Genomic DNA, 12,612 nt, shown 5'->3' on the forward strand with positions numbered 1-12,612 from the left:
TATGTCACTTCAGTCATGTCCGACTCTGTGCGACCCTGTAGACCGCCCACCAGGCCCCCCCATCCCTGGGATTCTCCAGGCAAGAACACTGGAGTGGGTTGCTATTTCCTTCTCCAATGCATGAAAGTGAAAAGTGAAAGTGAAGCCGCTCAGTCGTGTCCGACTCTGTGCGACCCCATACACAGCAGCCCACCAGGCTCCTCCATCCATGGGATTTTCCAGGCAAGAATACTGGAGTGGGTTGCCAATGCCTTCTCCAGATATATACACTACCGGGTGTAAAACAGACAGGTTGTGGGAAGCTGCCGTATACTAGGGAACTCAACTTAGAGCCCTGTGATGACCTAGAGGGGTGGGATGGGGGGTGGGAGGGAGGTCCCAGAGGGAGGGGATGTATGTATACATACAGCTGATTCACTTCATTGTACAGCAGAAACAACATGGTAAACCAATTATGCTCCAATTAAAAATTACTTAATAGAGAAGACTACATTCACCTAAGTGAAAAGAAATCTACATACATAGGAGTATCCTTACAACCCTCAGAAAGACACACACACACACAAAATGTGCTGAGGACATCTGTGGTGAGGCTCCAAATGCAGAGGAATGGAAACAGTCTGGCTACACTTGATCAGAAAGCCCCGGATTCCCTTGTAAATTCCACCCTCGGATCCAGCCGTAGTTCCCACGTACAGCAGCTCACAGGCAGCTAAGGGGGCTGAAATTGTAGGAAACAGGCCACCCACACTCCAGAGGACTGGCCTTTTCAGAAAACTCAAAACTGTAGCGAAGCTTGAGTTTTCTCTCTCCCTTCCTTTCCCGGCCCTCTGACTTACCTACATAAGAAGCCAGACTCGATAAAATAGAGCTGGCATCTTCCATTCACCCTCCCAAGTCCACCATGCACCCCTCTCCATCCTGCACGTTGCCTAGGGGCCGAACTTTATGGGATGACAAGGGTCTCTTTCCCTTCGGCCTCCTGCTAGATTTGACCACAGGGAGGCCCAGGGAGGGGATCAGACGATGGGAGGAGAATGAACTAGGGATATTTATTCTGCTGGTACCGTCTGTGCCCAGGAGTCAGGGGACTGTCCTGACACTGAGAGCGAGGGATGGCCACCTAACATGAGCAGGGAGTACTGATGTTCACCAATGCCTGTACCCCTCGCTTTTCTCCATCGCATTACCCAGCCTCCTGCACGTCCAACGGGTCCCACAGCCAGTTCCTGCCAATGGCAGTGAGCTGTGTGGTTAGGAGACTCGTCCTCCCTATGCTCTCTCTCTTTTCCCTCATCAGCTGACCAGGTGCAGAGAATGCGAGGAAGACCTGGGGTCTGACATCCTAGGATGGCTGTGGCTCTACACAGAAACAGCCTGGGTCCCTGAATGACCATGTGGAACTGATCTCATCTGCTGACCCCATATCAGACTGTGACATGAGCAAAAACTAAACTTTTATTGTATTCATTTCTGACACTTGAGGACTACTTGTTATAACAGCAGACTAATACCAGAATGGCTGACATCTTTTGCCTTTCATCCTCTTTGAATATGATGATTCATCTTTAACAGCCAAACTTCTAAACTGCATCTCATATTTCAGACAAGAACATCTTCTCTGACATTACTGGCTGTAAAGTTTACTTGAAAGCACAGATGTAGAGAACAAACATACGAACATCCAAGGGGGAAGGGGAGGTGGGATGAATCGGGAGATTGGGATTGACATATACATGCTACTAGGTAACTATGAGCAGAGAAGGCAATGGCACCCCACTCCAGGACTTTTGCCTGGAAAATCCCATGGACGGAGGAGCCCGGTGGACTGCAATCCATGGGGTCGCAAAGAGTCGGACACGACTGAGCGACTTCACTTTCACTTTTCACTTTCATGCACTGGAGAAGGAAATGGCAACCCGCTCCAGTGTTCTTGCCTGGAGAATTCCAGGGATGAGGGAGCGTGGTGGGCTGCTGTCTATGGGGTCGCACAGAGTTGGACACGACTGAAGTGACTTAGCAGCAGCAGCAGGTAACTATGAGAACTACTATAGCACGCAGGGAACATTACTCAATGCTCTGTGATGACCTAAATAGGAAGGAAATCTAAAAAACAGGGGATTATGTACATATAAAACTGATCCACTTGGCTGCACAGCAGAAACTAACACACCGTTATAAAGCAACTAAACTCCAATTTGGAAAGAAAAAAAAAAAGCTTACTTGAAACAGTTGGAGGCAATGAATTCAACAAGCAAACAAAGTACCAAAAGCTGCTGTCCTGGCACTGAAGAGTGCTACTCACCCGCCTGGTGACAGTTGGATCTCTCTGTGCTTTGGAGATGAGGTGTCCAAGAAGGGTGTTGGTTCGGAGAAAACGTAGGCGGATGTTTGTGGCCTTGGTGAATTCCCTCAGGGCGTGAGAGAAAGTAAAATTTTTTGCACCTGGTCGACCATTTATCAAGGACACCACAACCTAAAAGGACCACCACACACACACATAGAGGAGAAAAAAAGTCCTTTTATCAGAGATTTCCCAGGTGGCGCTAGTGGTAAACAACCAGCTGCCAATGCAGGAGATGTAAGAAACGCAGGTTCAATCCCTGGGTCGGGAAGATCCCCTGGAGGAGGGCATGGCAACCCGCTCTAGTATTCTTGCCTGGAGAATCCCAGGGACAGAGGAGCCTGGTGGGCTACAGTCCACAAAGAGTCAGACATGACTAAAGTGATTTAGCACACACACAATAAAGCTCCAAAACTCTTGGTTTCTTTGAGTCATTTGATGTTTCAAAACCTGGGCTCTTGGGTTCCGTAAACCATTTCCATTCACAAACCCTTTGCTGTATCCATGTTGTGGAGCTATAAACACTATGAGATGTTGAAAGTATAATGTTAAAATCTATGGAAGTAAGGAAACATTTTTTGCAAGCTGCATCAAAGAAAGGAAGCTAAAAACCTAAATGAGGTTGAAAAAAGGAAGTCTCTGGATATAAACAGTGAAGGGGACAAAGAAATCTATTCAAAACCCAGGTTTTGCTTTTATTTTTTTTTAATATTTTAAAATTTATTTATTTATGACTGCACTGCTTCTTTGTTGCTGCACGTGGGCTTTCTCTAGTTGTGGTGAGCGGGGGTTATTCCCTAGCTGTGGTGTGAGGGCTTCTCACTGCAGCGGCTTCTTTTGTTGCAAAGCACATGCTCTGCAGTGTGGGCTCAGTAGTTGCAGCATGCAGGCTTAGTTGGCCTGGGGCATGTGAAATCTTCCCAGACCAGAGATCACACCCATGTCCCCTGCATTGGCAAGTGAATTCTTTACCACTGGACCACCCAAGTTTTGTTTTAAAGCTTGAGGAGATGAAGTCCAGGCCCCAACCATTTATTAAGACATGAACCACTGACCCATCACCGGAAGATACCGGATACAGCTGCTCAAGAAAGATCTCCCTCCCTAAGGAGAATGAGACTGACACCCTTCAAAGACGCTCACTTGAAACTCACTCCATGGAACTCTTCTCTGATTCCCACTATGCTATTTTCTCATCTTCCCTAACAATAGCCTGGCTGACTTCGCAAGGAAGACATGCAACCCTCCCCGACAAATGACACCGATCCTGCCAAAAAGGATCAGGCTTAGCTCTGCCACCACCCCTTCATCCCCCTACTCCTACGGGAGACAAGGTGTTTGTGAAGCAGTGGGAGGGGTCTTCACCGCAATCACCAGTGATCCACTTTTTAAATATTCCAACAGAAAAGAGAATCTAAGACCTATGGGCTTGGAGTCAGAATCCTGACTTCCCAAGAAAAAAATCAAAGACCTCAAATAGAATTTCCACTGTCAATTATAGTTCAATTAAAAAAAAAAAAAAAAAAAAGAACTTCCAGCAACTCAGTCTGGGCATTTTCAACGTGGTTTCTTTCCATCTATGTTAAATTTGCTCGAAAATGCAAGTTTCACAATTATAAAAAAATGTGCATCTTCATGTTCATATTTAAGTCTTATCTCTCAAGGCCTCCCAAAGCTACTTACCTCACCATTTTCCAATGGCACAATCCGGGAATATTCCGTAGTACAAAGTATATCATCATCTCGGGTGATAGCCCTGTTTGCTTCCTGCCCAAACTGTTCCAAACAGTCTACTTTAGAATCTGGGAAGGAAACGTTAATATTGTACAATAAAATATTGTCCTCTTTTAAATTTCTTAAGAAATCTTATGTTTCCTTAAGAAAATACACAAAAAGGGAAAGACCAGAGAAGCATTTAAGATTTTTAGATGTAATCTTAGAATGAAATTCTTAATTCATGAAAGAAAAACCAAGCCATTTCAGGCCACTTAAATACTGGCCACTAACCTCCATTTAAAATAAATAAATTTATTAAAATATATATATATTGGCCACTGAAAGCCCTGTTGCAACTTTCAACAGGAATAGTCTGAAGATTTCATTCTAAATCTTCACTCTTCCTTAGACAAGTTTACCCTCTAAGGAGCATTCCTGGAAAACCCAATGCCTTTATAGCAAGATTCCGGTCCACTTCAATTCATCATAGGGTTCAGAGATTCAGACATTCTTCATTAGTGAAGATGACAAGGTCAAGGTAAGTAACATGAAAAGGCAGGATCCATAAAGATGGAACTTACTTCCTAGATCTACATAAAAGGAAATGGAATGAAGCTCTGGCCCAGTGTCAGATACACTGTGTACATGCATGCTAAGTCGCTTCAGTAGTGCCCCAAGTCTTTGCGACCCCAAGGACTGCAGCCCATCAGGCTCCTCTGTCCATGGGATTCTTCAGGCAAGAATACTGGAGTGGGTTACCATGCCCTCCTCCAGGGGATCCTCCTGACCCAGGGATCAAACCCGCATGTCTTATGTCTCCTGCATTGGCAGCCAAGTTCTCTACCACAGGCGCCACCTGGGAAGCCCTATAGATACACTGCTTCGCCCTGAATAGTAGCAAGAACCATTATCATAAAAGGTGTTTCAACCCCAGTTATACATGTGTACCCCTGGTACTCATGCACACATGCTTGAAGAAGCGGATGTTCTGAGGGTAAGCTACAAAGTTAAAACAGACCAGCCCCTGATGCCCCACACTGAAAGGTTAACTTTCTAGTTAAACCTACAGTCTCGATCTGCTGTAAATAATTCAAACCCCTCATAACATGGTAGGTAAGACTACTTACGAGCAAAATATTGCCAAGGTGAGTAGGTACTTCCAAAGTCAACAGATCTTTCCAAGACCCAAAGATCAGGGCGAGGAGAATTTGCAAATTTGATTAAAACATAGGCCACCTGGAAAAGCTGATAGAGCAAAAGATAAACAGTTATTCAACTCACCTTGTCTATCCAAACCCTTCACCGTCTCTATGGGATGGTGGTTCCCACGCTGACACATCTAGCCACGCCCCTCCTGAGATCCAGGCCCCACTTCTAACTGCCGACTGGACCTCTCCAGCTTAACATTTTCACACCCTAAGTCATCATTTTTCTTCCTCCACTGAATCGAGACATTAATCTTTGCCACATCTTAATCATTCTACCCTTGAATTTCAACCAGGCTACACGGCATCTTCAAGTCTGTACATTCAGAGATGTCTGATGTCCAACAACCAGTCATCATGTGCTAAGCTCTTCCAAGACCTGGAGAAGACAGTACAGCCCTAAGCGTCTCCCAGGAGTGACACAGCCCTGGTCCAGGTCTTGGAGAGCTCATGGCTGCAGGATGAGACCTGAGCAGCTGCAGGGTAGAGAGGAGCATCTCCAACTCCTGCGTCATCTCCACTCATCACCTCTTCTCCTGATTTCTCTCCCTTTCATTGATCTTCTTATTCATCATCATCCCTCTTTGCCCACAGCCACGACAATGCCAAGGTATGAAAGAGATGAAGTGCAGCGTTGGTTCAGATTCTTTAGCCTCCCACCCTGGAATCCCAGCATGCCTAGGTGATGGACGCCAGGAGTCCTCGCGGGCTACTCATGCCCCTTCCCTCAAAACTCATCTGGCTTGCCTGTGAACCCTGAGAATCTATGTGTTTATCAAACAGCCTAGGATGATGAGGAATACAGGTGTTAAATATGCTAACGTGTTAATGAGTGAGGATTATCCCCACCCCCCATACTCCCCAACCCCAGGGGACAGATTCAACAATGACTTTGAGAAGAGAACTCTGCCAGCCCTATTTGATAGAGTAAATTTATTTAGCAGGCGAATGGACCTGCCAGAATCAGGCAAATTGATGAGGGCATAAATGCAACAAGGCTTGAAGTGCAAGAGAACAGGAAGGATTTGGGCTCAGATCAAAAAACAGCCTGATAATCTCCATATATTAGTCCTTTGATGCATACAGATTTATTATTTTGGTATAGCTGCATCTTAATAGGAGCATAACCATGGACAAGATTACCACCATTTAGCCTTGCTTTTACCCACTCCAGTGTTCTTGCCTGGAGAATTCCAGGGACGGGGGAGCCTGGTGGGCTGCCGTCTATGGGGTCACACAGAGTCGGACACGACTGAAGTGACCTAGCAGCAGCAGCAGCAGCAGCCTTGCTTTGCTCGTCTCTTAAACAATTATAATTTTCTCACAGGTTCTCGCTGGGAGTGAATAGGATACCATTAAGCACTCAGCACTGTGGCTTTCTGGAGTGGGCTTCCACAACTATCAGTAGAATGGACCATGAAACTGGACCACTAGTTTTCGAGTCCTAACTTCACCACTGATTAACTGTGGGACCTTGAGCAGAAAAAAAAAAAAAAAAAAAAGAGGACTCTGCCACCTTATTAACTAGGCCAGTAGAGCCATTTTGATAATGAGTTCAACTAGTTAGAGAGGGAGGCAGTATTCAGACCCTGTGGGACCCTTTTACTCCTTAGGGGGTGGGAAAAAACCAAGGGATTTCATTTTTATATTGTTCACATACAATAGTATGGTAGGTGTCATTTTTTTTTAAGTCTCAGAACTACTGCTGCTGCTGCTAAGTCGCTTCAGTCGTGTCCGACTCTGTGCCACCCCATAGATGGCAGCCCACCAGGCTCCCCCGTCCCTGGGATTCTCCAGGCAAGAACACTGGAATGGGTTGCCATTTCCTTCTCCAATGCATGAAAGTGAAAAGTGAAAGTGAAGTCGCTCAGTCGAGTCCGACTCTTAGCAGCCCCATGGACTGCAGCCCACCAGGCTCCTCTGTCCATGGGATTTTCCAGGCAAGAGTACCAGTTTGACCCCTGGTCTGAGAACTAAGATCCCACATGCCATGCAGCACAACCAAACAAAAAAAGGGGGCACATCTCTCAGATCACCTCAAGAGAAGACTGCATTTAGATATGCAAGCAAGAGAGAAAACAAATGAAACATTTCAGGACAGAATAATAATTTAAACATTCTTAATCTCTTCCATGGAAATACTATAATCATAGCATGCCCCCCTAAGACCCTATTTATTTATAGTGTATGATTTAATGGTTACTATATTCTAGGTACCATATATGTTAAGCATCTCACAAATATTCTCACAATAAAAGTGAAATTTCATTAATTCCACTTTACATATGAGGAAACTGTGACTCTGAGAGGTGAAGCAACGTGCCCACATCTTGCAGGTGTAAAAACCCAGTACTTCTGTATATTCTACTCACTGATAATTAGCAATGCCACCAAACCTGATCAGTCCTTATATTTGATCTGTTTCATCCTGAGGGAAATAACTGTCAAAGAAGCTCTAAACCTCATTATTTCCAAACAGGCTAAGATTCCATTATAGGGAGCCAGGAGGAAGGGAGCTATGTGATAATACATCTTGATGGATATTTGAGTGCATCGGTTTTCCAAAGCTGCACTTTCTGCTACCACAAATTCTCATCAATGAAATAGTGTTGGTGGTTCAGAGGGAACCTCTCTTTGTTTTACTTCATCCTACTCTGAGATAATGCGTGATTCCTTGAAAGCAGCATAGCATTTAAAAATCTGACACTGAGGGAATTCCCTAGCTGTCCAGTGGTTAGGACTCTGATCTGCCAATGCAGGGAGCATAGGTTTTATCCCTAGTCAAGAAAATAAGAATTATAAGGGCTTCCCTCATAGCTCAGTTGGTAAAGAATCTGCCTGTAATACAGGAAGACAAGGGTTCGATTCCTGGGTCAGGAAGATCCTCTGGAGAAAGAAATGGCAACCCATTCCAGTATTCTTGCCTGAAGAATCCATGGACAGAGGAGCTTAGCAGGCTATAGTCCACTGGATTGCAAGAGTCAGACATGACTTAGCAACTAAACCACCACCACACCAAGGTACTAAGATTCCACACACTGAGTGGTCCGGCCATAAGATTTTAAAAAGTAAAAATTAAAAAATTCCACATCTAGCAAGGGAAGACATACCACAGTATTCCCTGAGCCTTCCATGCAGATATAGTTTAATAAGTCCTGGGATTCCACCATGTACCAACAGGACTTTCCACTCCAAATGTTCCCCTCCCATTTTTATCTTAGGCACTTAATTCTGAGATGCCTTAGCACCTGTTTCTGTGCCCAGACACTGGGAGGCCACATTTCATTCTTTCTGAGTCTACACTGACAGACTCTGCTTCTCTCTCCCCACCACTGCGGTTCAACTTGCAGTGGCTTCCTGCCAAGCTCTCCTGCATGGCCGCCAACTTCCCCTGAATGTACAGATTCTAGATGGCACTGAGAGGCAGCCTCCAAAGTGGGTTCACAGTGGGTTCACGTATGTTACGCCAACAGGTAGGGACTTATTCTCTTCTACTTGATAGTTTTAAATGCTGTGCCTTCTAAATGGTGCCTTCTGTTAACCCGAGTTATCAGTTACTTATGATTGCTCTTTGATCACTCAAAACACTTCAAAGCAGCATGAGCGACACTTGAGACTCACGGATGTAAAGAAGGGCCCTTGGTGAAATGAGAAAGCGCCAGGCTATGGAGTCACTCGAAGCAGAAAAGAGAAGGCCACTTTGTGCATTTTTGAAGAAATAACATTTGGGAGATAAAGTAAAGAGGGAAAAGTAACCGAGAAGGATTGAGTTGTCATTCTTTCTCCATGTATTTATGAGACAAGCTAAGATGGCTTGAATGTTGCTGAAGAGCATTTAGGTGGAGGTACAAAGTAGTCCTTTAAATAAAGTTTTAAAAAATATATTTATTTGGCTGCACAGCGTCTTAATTATGGCATGCAAACTCTTAGTTGCAGCATGTGGCATCTAGTTCCCCAACCAAGGATCAAACCCGGGCCCCCTGCAGTGGGAGTGCAAAGTCTTAGCCATAGGACCACCAAGGAAATCCCTAAATAATGTTTTAATGAAGCAGATAATAATCATAAGAAACCATGCATGCTCAGTCCAATTCTTTACAACTCCATGGATTGCAACTTACCAAACTCCTCTGTCCATGGGATTCTGCAGGCAAGAATACTGGAGTGGGTTGCCATTTTCTCTTCCAGGGGCTCTTCCCCCAACCCAGGGATTAAACCTGAGTCTCTAGCAGTGACAAGCAGATTCTTTACCACTGAGCCGCCTGGAAAGCTTCGGCCCAAGGCACTTTGACTTAAAAGCCTTCAGGGAGAACAGGTGGGATGAGCCAGCCCTGTCTGATCCTCATGCTCATCACCCTGAAGCCTCTGAGACTCCAGCTACTACAGCCCAGCATCTATTCATTCCTCCCCAGATGCAGGCAGTAGGTGTTCAATGAATGCCACGAATGAAGGGCTGAATATTAAAGTTGTGCAGTCACCACCTACTTTGGGGGGTAGGGGGTGGGCACCCACTGGCAACACAGAGACAGAGGTGAGCCCCAAAGTGTTCTCGGCAGTGGGCTGCTAACGGCAGAGAAGAATGAATTTCCAGCAGCAAATCTCTGACCCACCAGTCCTGTGACTCTTAAGTCCATCACTGAAGCACTTTGCAATTTTATTTCCTTGTCCATAAAATCATAATATAAAACAATCATAAAAGATATTTAATACATAAGTGAGGGACAAGAATATCTACTTCATGCAAATTTTACATTCTCCATTTTAAAAACCACCATTAAGCTCTGTGTCACATATCTGTTTTCATATAACATTCCCACTAGACTGACATCTCCATGTCTTAATCACTCCTGTTGTCTCAGAGTAGGCGCTTAATATGTATCATTGAATCAAAATGAAATTTATTAAATGAGACATGTGAAATTGTAAAATATTATGCAAATGTATTAAAAGTCACATCCAAAATTAACTTCTGACTCAACGAAACAGGAACCTTCCTTCAAAAAAGTCTAAGTTATAATGTGAAATAAATCTGGTATCACAGTTTTATAATTTGATAAACATTGCTCCACAATGCAGCATTTCCTGATTGGCTTCTTCCAACTTTCTATTTTGCATAATTCTCAAACCTACAGGAAAGCTCAAGGAACAGTACAATGAATATCCCTACACTTTTCACTTAGATTCACCAAATGTTAATATTTGCCACATTTGTATTTTCTCTTTCTGTGTCTGCACACACACATATACCTTTTTCTAATCTTTGAAAGCAAATTTCAGATATCATTATGATTCAACCCTAAATATTTCAGCATGTATCTTCCAAGAACACAGACATTTCTTCTACATAAACAACATTTTGATGCCCATGAAATTTTTATCATTTAAACAAAAATCATATATCATCTTGAATTGGATATTTGAGTTTCCCTGATTCTCCTAAAAATGCCCATTGTATTTTTCCAATCCAGGATGCAGTCAAGGATTATGTGTAGCATTCACTTGTCAAGTCTCTCGTCTCCTTTAATCTAGAGCAGTTCTCCCGTGATTTTTCTTTTATGGTACTGACATCTTTCTATCACAGAAAGTTCCCTTATCTGAATGTGTCTGATTATTTCTTCACGATCTGATTCAGGGTAAACATTGTGGCAGGATTACTACCCATGGGACATCCTCTTCTTGTGGCATCGTGCCAGGGGGCACAGGATGCCAGGCTGTCCTCTTAACACTGATGCTATGTGTGACCAGTTGTTTCAGATGTCCATCAGATTTCCCAATTATAAAGTTGCCTTTTCCTGGGTCATTAGATCATAAGTAACCCATAGAGACATTTTAACACCTTTATTTTAATTAACTGAATTACAAATGTTCCTGCTATCTATGTAAAAATACAAGTAAGAGTTATGAAAAAATAAGCCCCCAAATCCAGAACCAAACAACTACATTTCTTTTGAGGCTCATGCCCAGTTGAAAAATTTATCTAATAAGCTAACGTTATAGATGGATAGGGAGGCCTGGCGTGCTGCATTCCATGGGGTCGCAAAGAGTCGGACACGAATGAGCAACTGAACTGAACTGAACTGAATGTTATAGAAAGTTTTTAATTGAGAAGGAAAAATGCAGGTCAAGTGGAATTAAACTCCATTTTAGTAATCCTGTTTGAAAACTTCTTACAAAATGAAATACAATCCCCATTAAACAAGCAAGTCCAGTGACGAAAATACGGCTCTGCTGGCCTGAAAACAGATCCTTTTAATCCTGGTCCAAACAGCATGTCTGCCAATGGCTTGGCGAGGACATTTCTTTCTTGTGGGTTTATCACCATCCTGCCCTATGAAATCCAGACCTTGGCACCATCAGAAAGAGGGTGCTTAGGAGGAAAGTCACTGTGTCCCTCAGCTCCTGCTCCCCTTTGAAAAAAAGTAGAGCATTCCTCTTTCCCAAAAGCACCTGCTCCTCTTTGAGGGAAGGTAGAGCATTCCAGAAACTTAAAGGGACTTAAGAGGTCCCCCGTCAATCTCTCGCCCCGGGAAAGAGCCTTCACCCTAGGATCCCCTTTTAAGAGAAAACACATTGCACTGCTAACAAGTTCTGGCCACTGCATGTTTCCTCGCTGTCTTGATATTTTTTTCTCATAATTCCTCCTCCTGTTCTTTGAAGTAGCACAGATTTCTACCATTTATCCCACATGACCGCCTGCCCAGAATTTAAATACCACAATACATCTTCCTAGGTTCCTTTTAAGGAATTAAGATTCAAGTCACCAGGAGGCAAGGATTAGGGTAGGAAGTGGGAAGGAAAAGAGAATTAAAATATCTCACTTCCTCATTAATAATAACTACAATAACCATAAAACCCTGAGCCAAAATACAGTCTAAAAATTTGGATCACTCCAATAACTTGAAAAATGACAAGACTGCTCTTTTTCAGTGGAAGATTTCAGGGAAAAAAAATCAAAAGGCAGGGAGAAGGTGAAATATTTGCATATTTCATGATTGATGAATTCTTAACTCTGAAGGAAAAAGTGATTGAAGACATAGCATGGTTTTCAGTCCTTGTAGATGTTAACTATTCAATATTATTTCCTAAGTAGACTCAAAGGGTAGACTTTGAAATTAACATATGTTACTCAAGCGCATTTTGTCACAACTAAAATTTACAGATAGATTTGGTGGTGATTTTAAATAAGCTGAGGATTGTGTAGTCCATGGGGTCACAAAGAGTCAGACAGGACTACGTGACTTTCAATTTCACTTTTTTTACTTTCCGTGGTAGCTCAACTGGTAAAGAATCCGCCTGCAATGTGGGAGACCTAGGTTCGATCCCTGGGCTGGAAAGATCCCCTGGAGAAGG

General features: G+C 43.6%; 1 protein-coding gene across 1 annotated transcript in view; it reads right to left on the minus strand.

The window, feature by feature from the left end:
* The window catches only part of LOC138097474 (laminin subunit alpha-3-like), a 173,431-nt gene that overhangs the window by 108,936 nt on the left and 51,883 nt on the right, over positions 1–12,612 (minus strand). Inside the window, exons 5-7 of the mRNA XM_068993656.1 lie at positions 5,188–5,305; positions 4,028–4,146; positions 2,306–2,476 (exon numbers count right to left, since the gene is read on the minus strand). Coding sequence (XP_068849757.1) covers positions 2,306–2,476; positions 4,028–4,146; positions 5,188–5,305 — 408 coding nt within the window. The remainder of the gene's footprint in view (positions 1–2,305; positions 2,477–4,027; positions 4,147–5,187; positions 5,306–12,612) is intronic.

The sequence above is a fragment of the Capricornis sumatraensis genome, chromosome 21 (genome assembly GCF_032405125.1).
Source record: "Capricornis sumatraensis isolate serow.1 chromosome 21, serow.2, whole genome shotgun sequence".
NCBI classification, from domain to species: domain Eukaryota; kingdom Metazoa; phylum Chordata; class Mammalia; order Artiodactyla; family Bovidae; genus Capricornis; species Capricornis sumatraensis.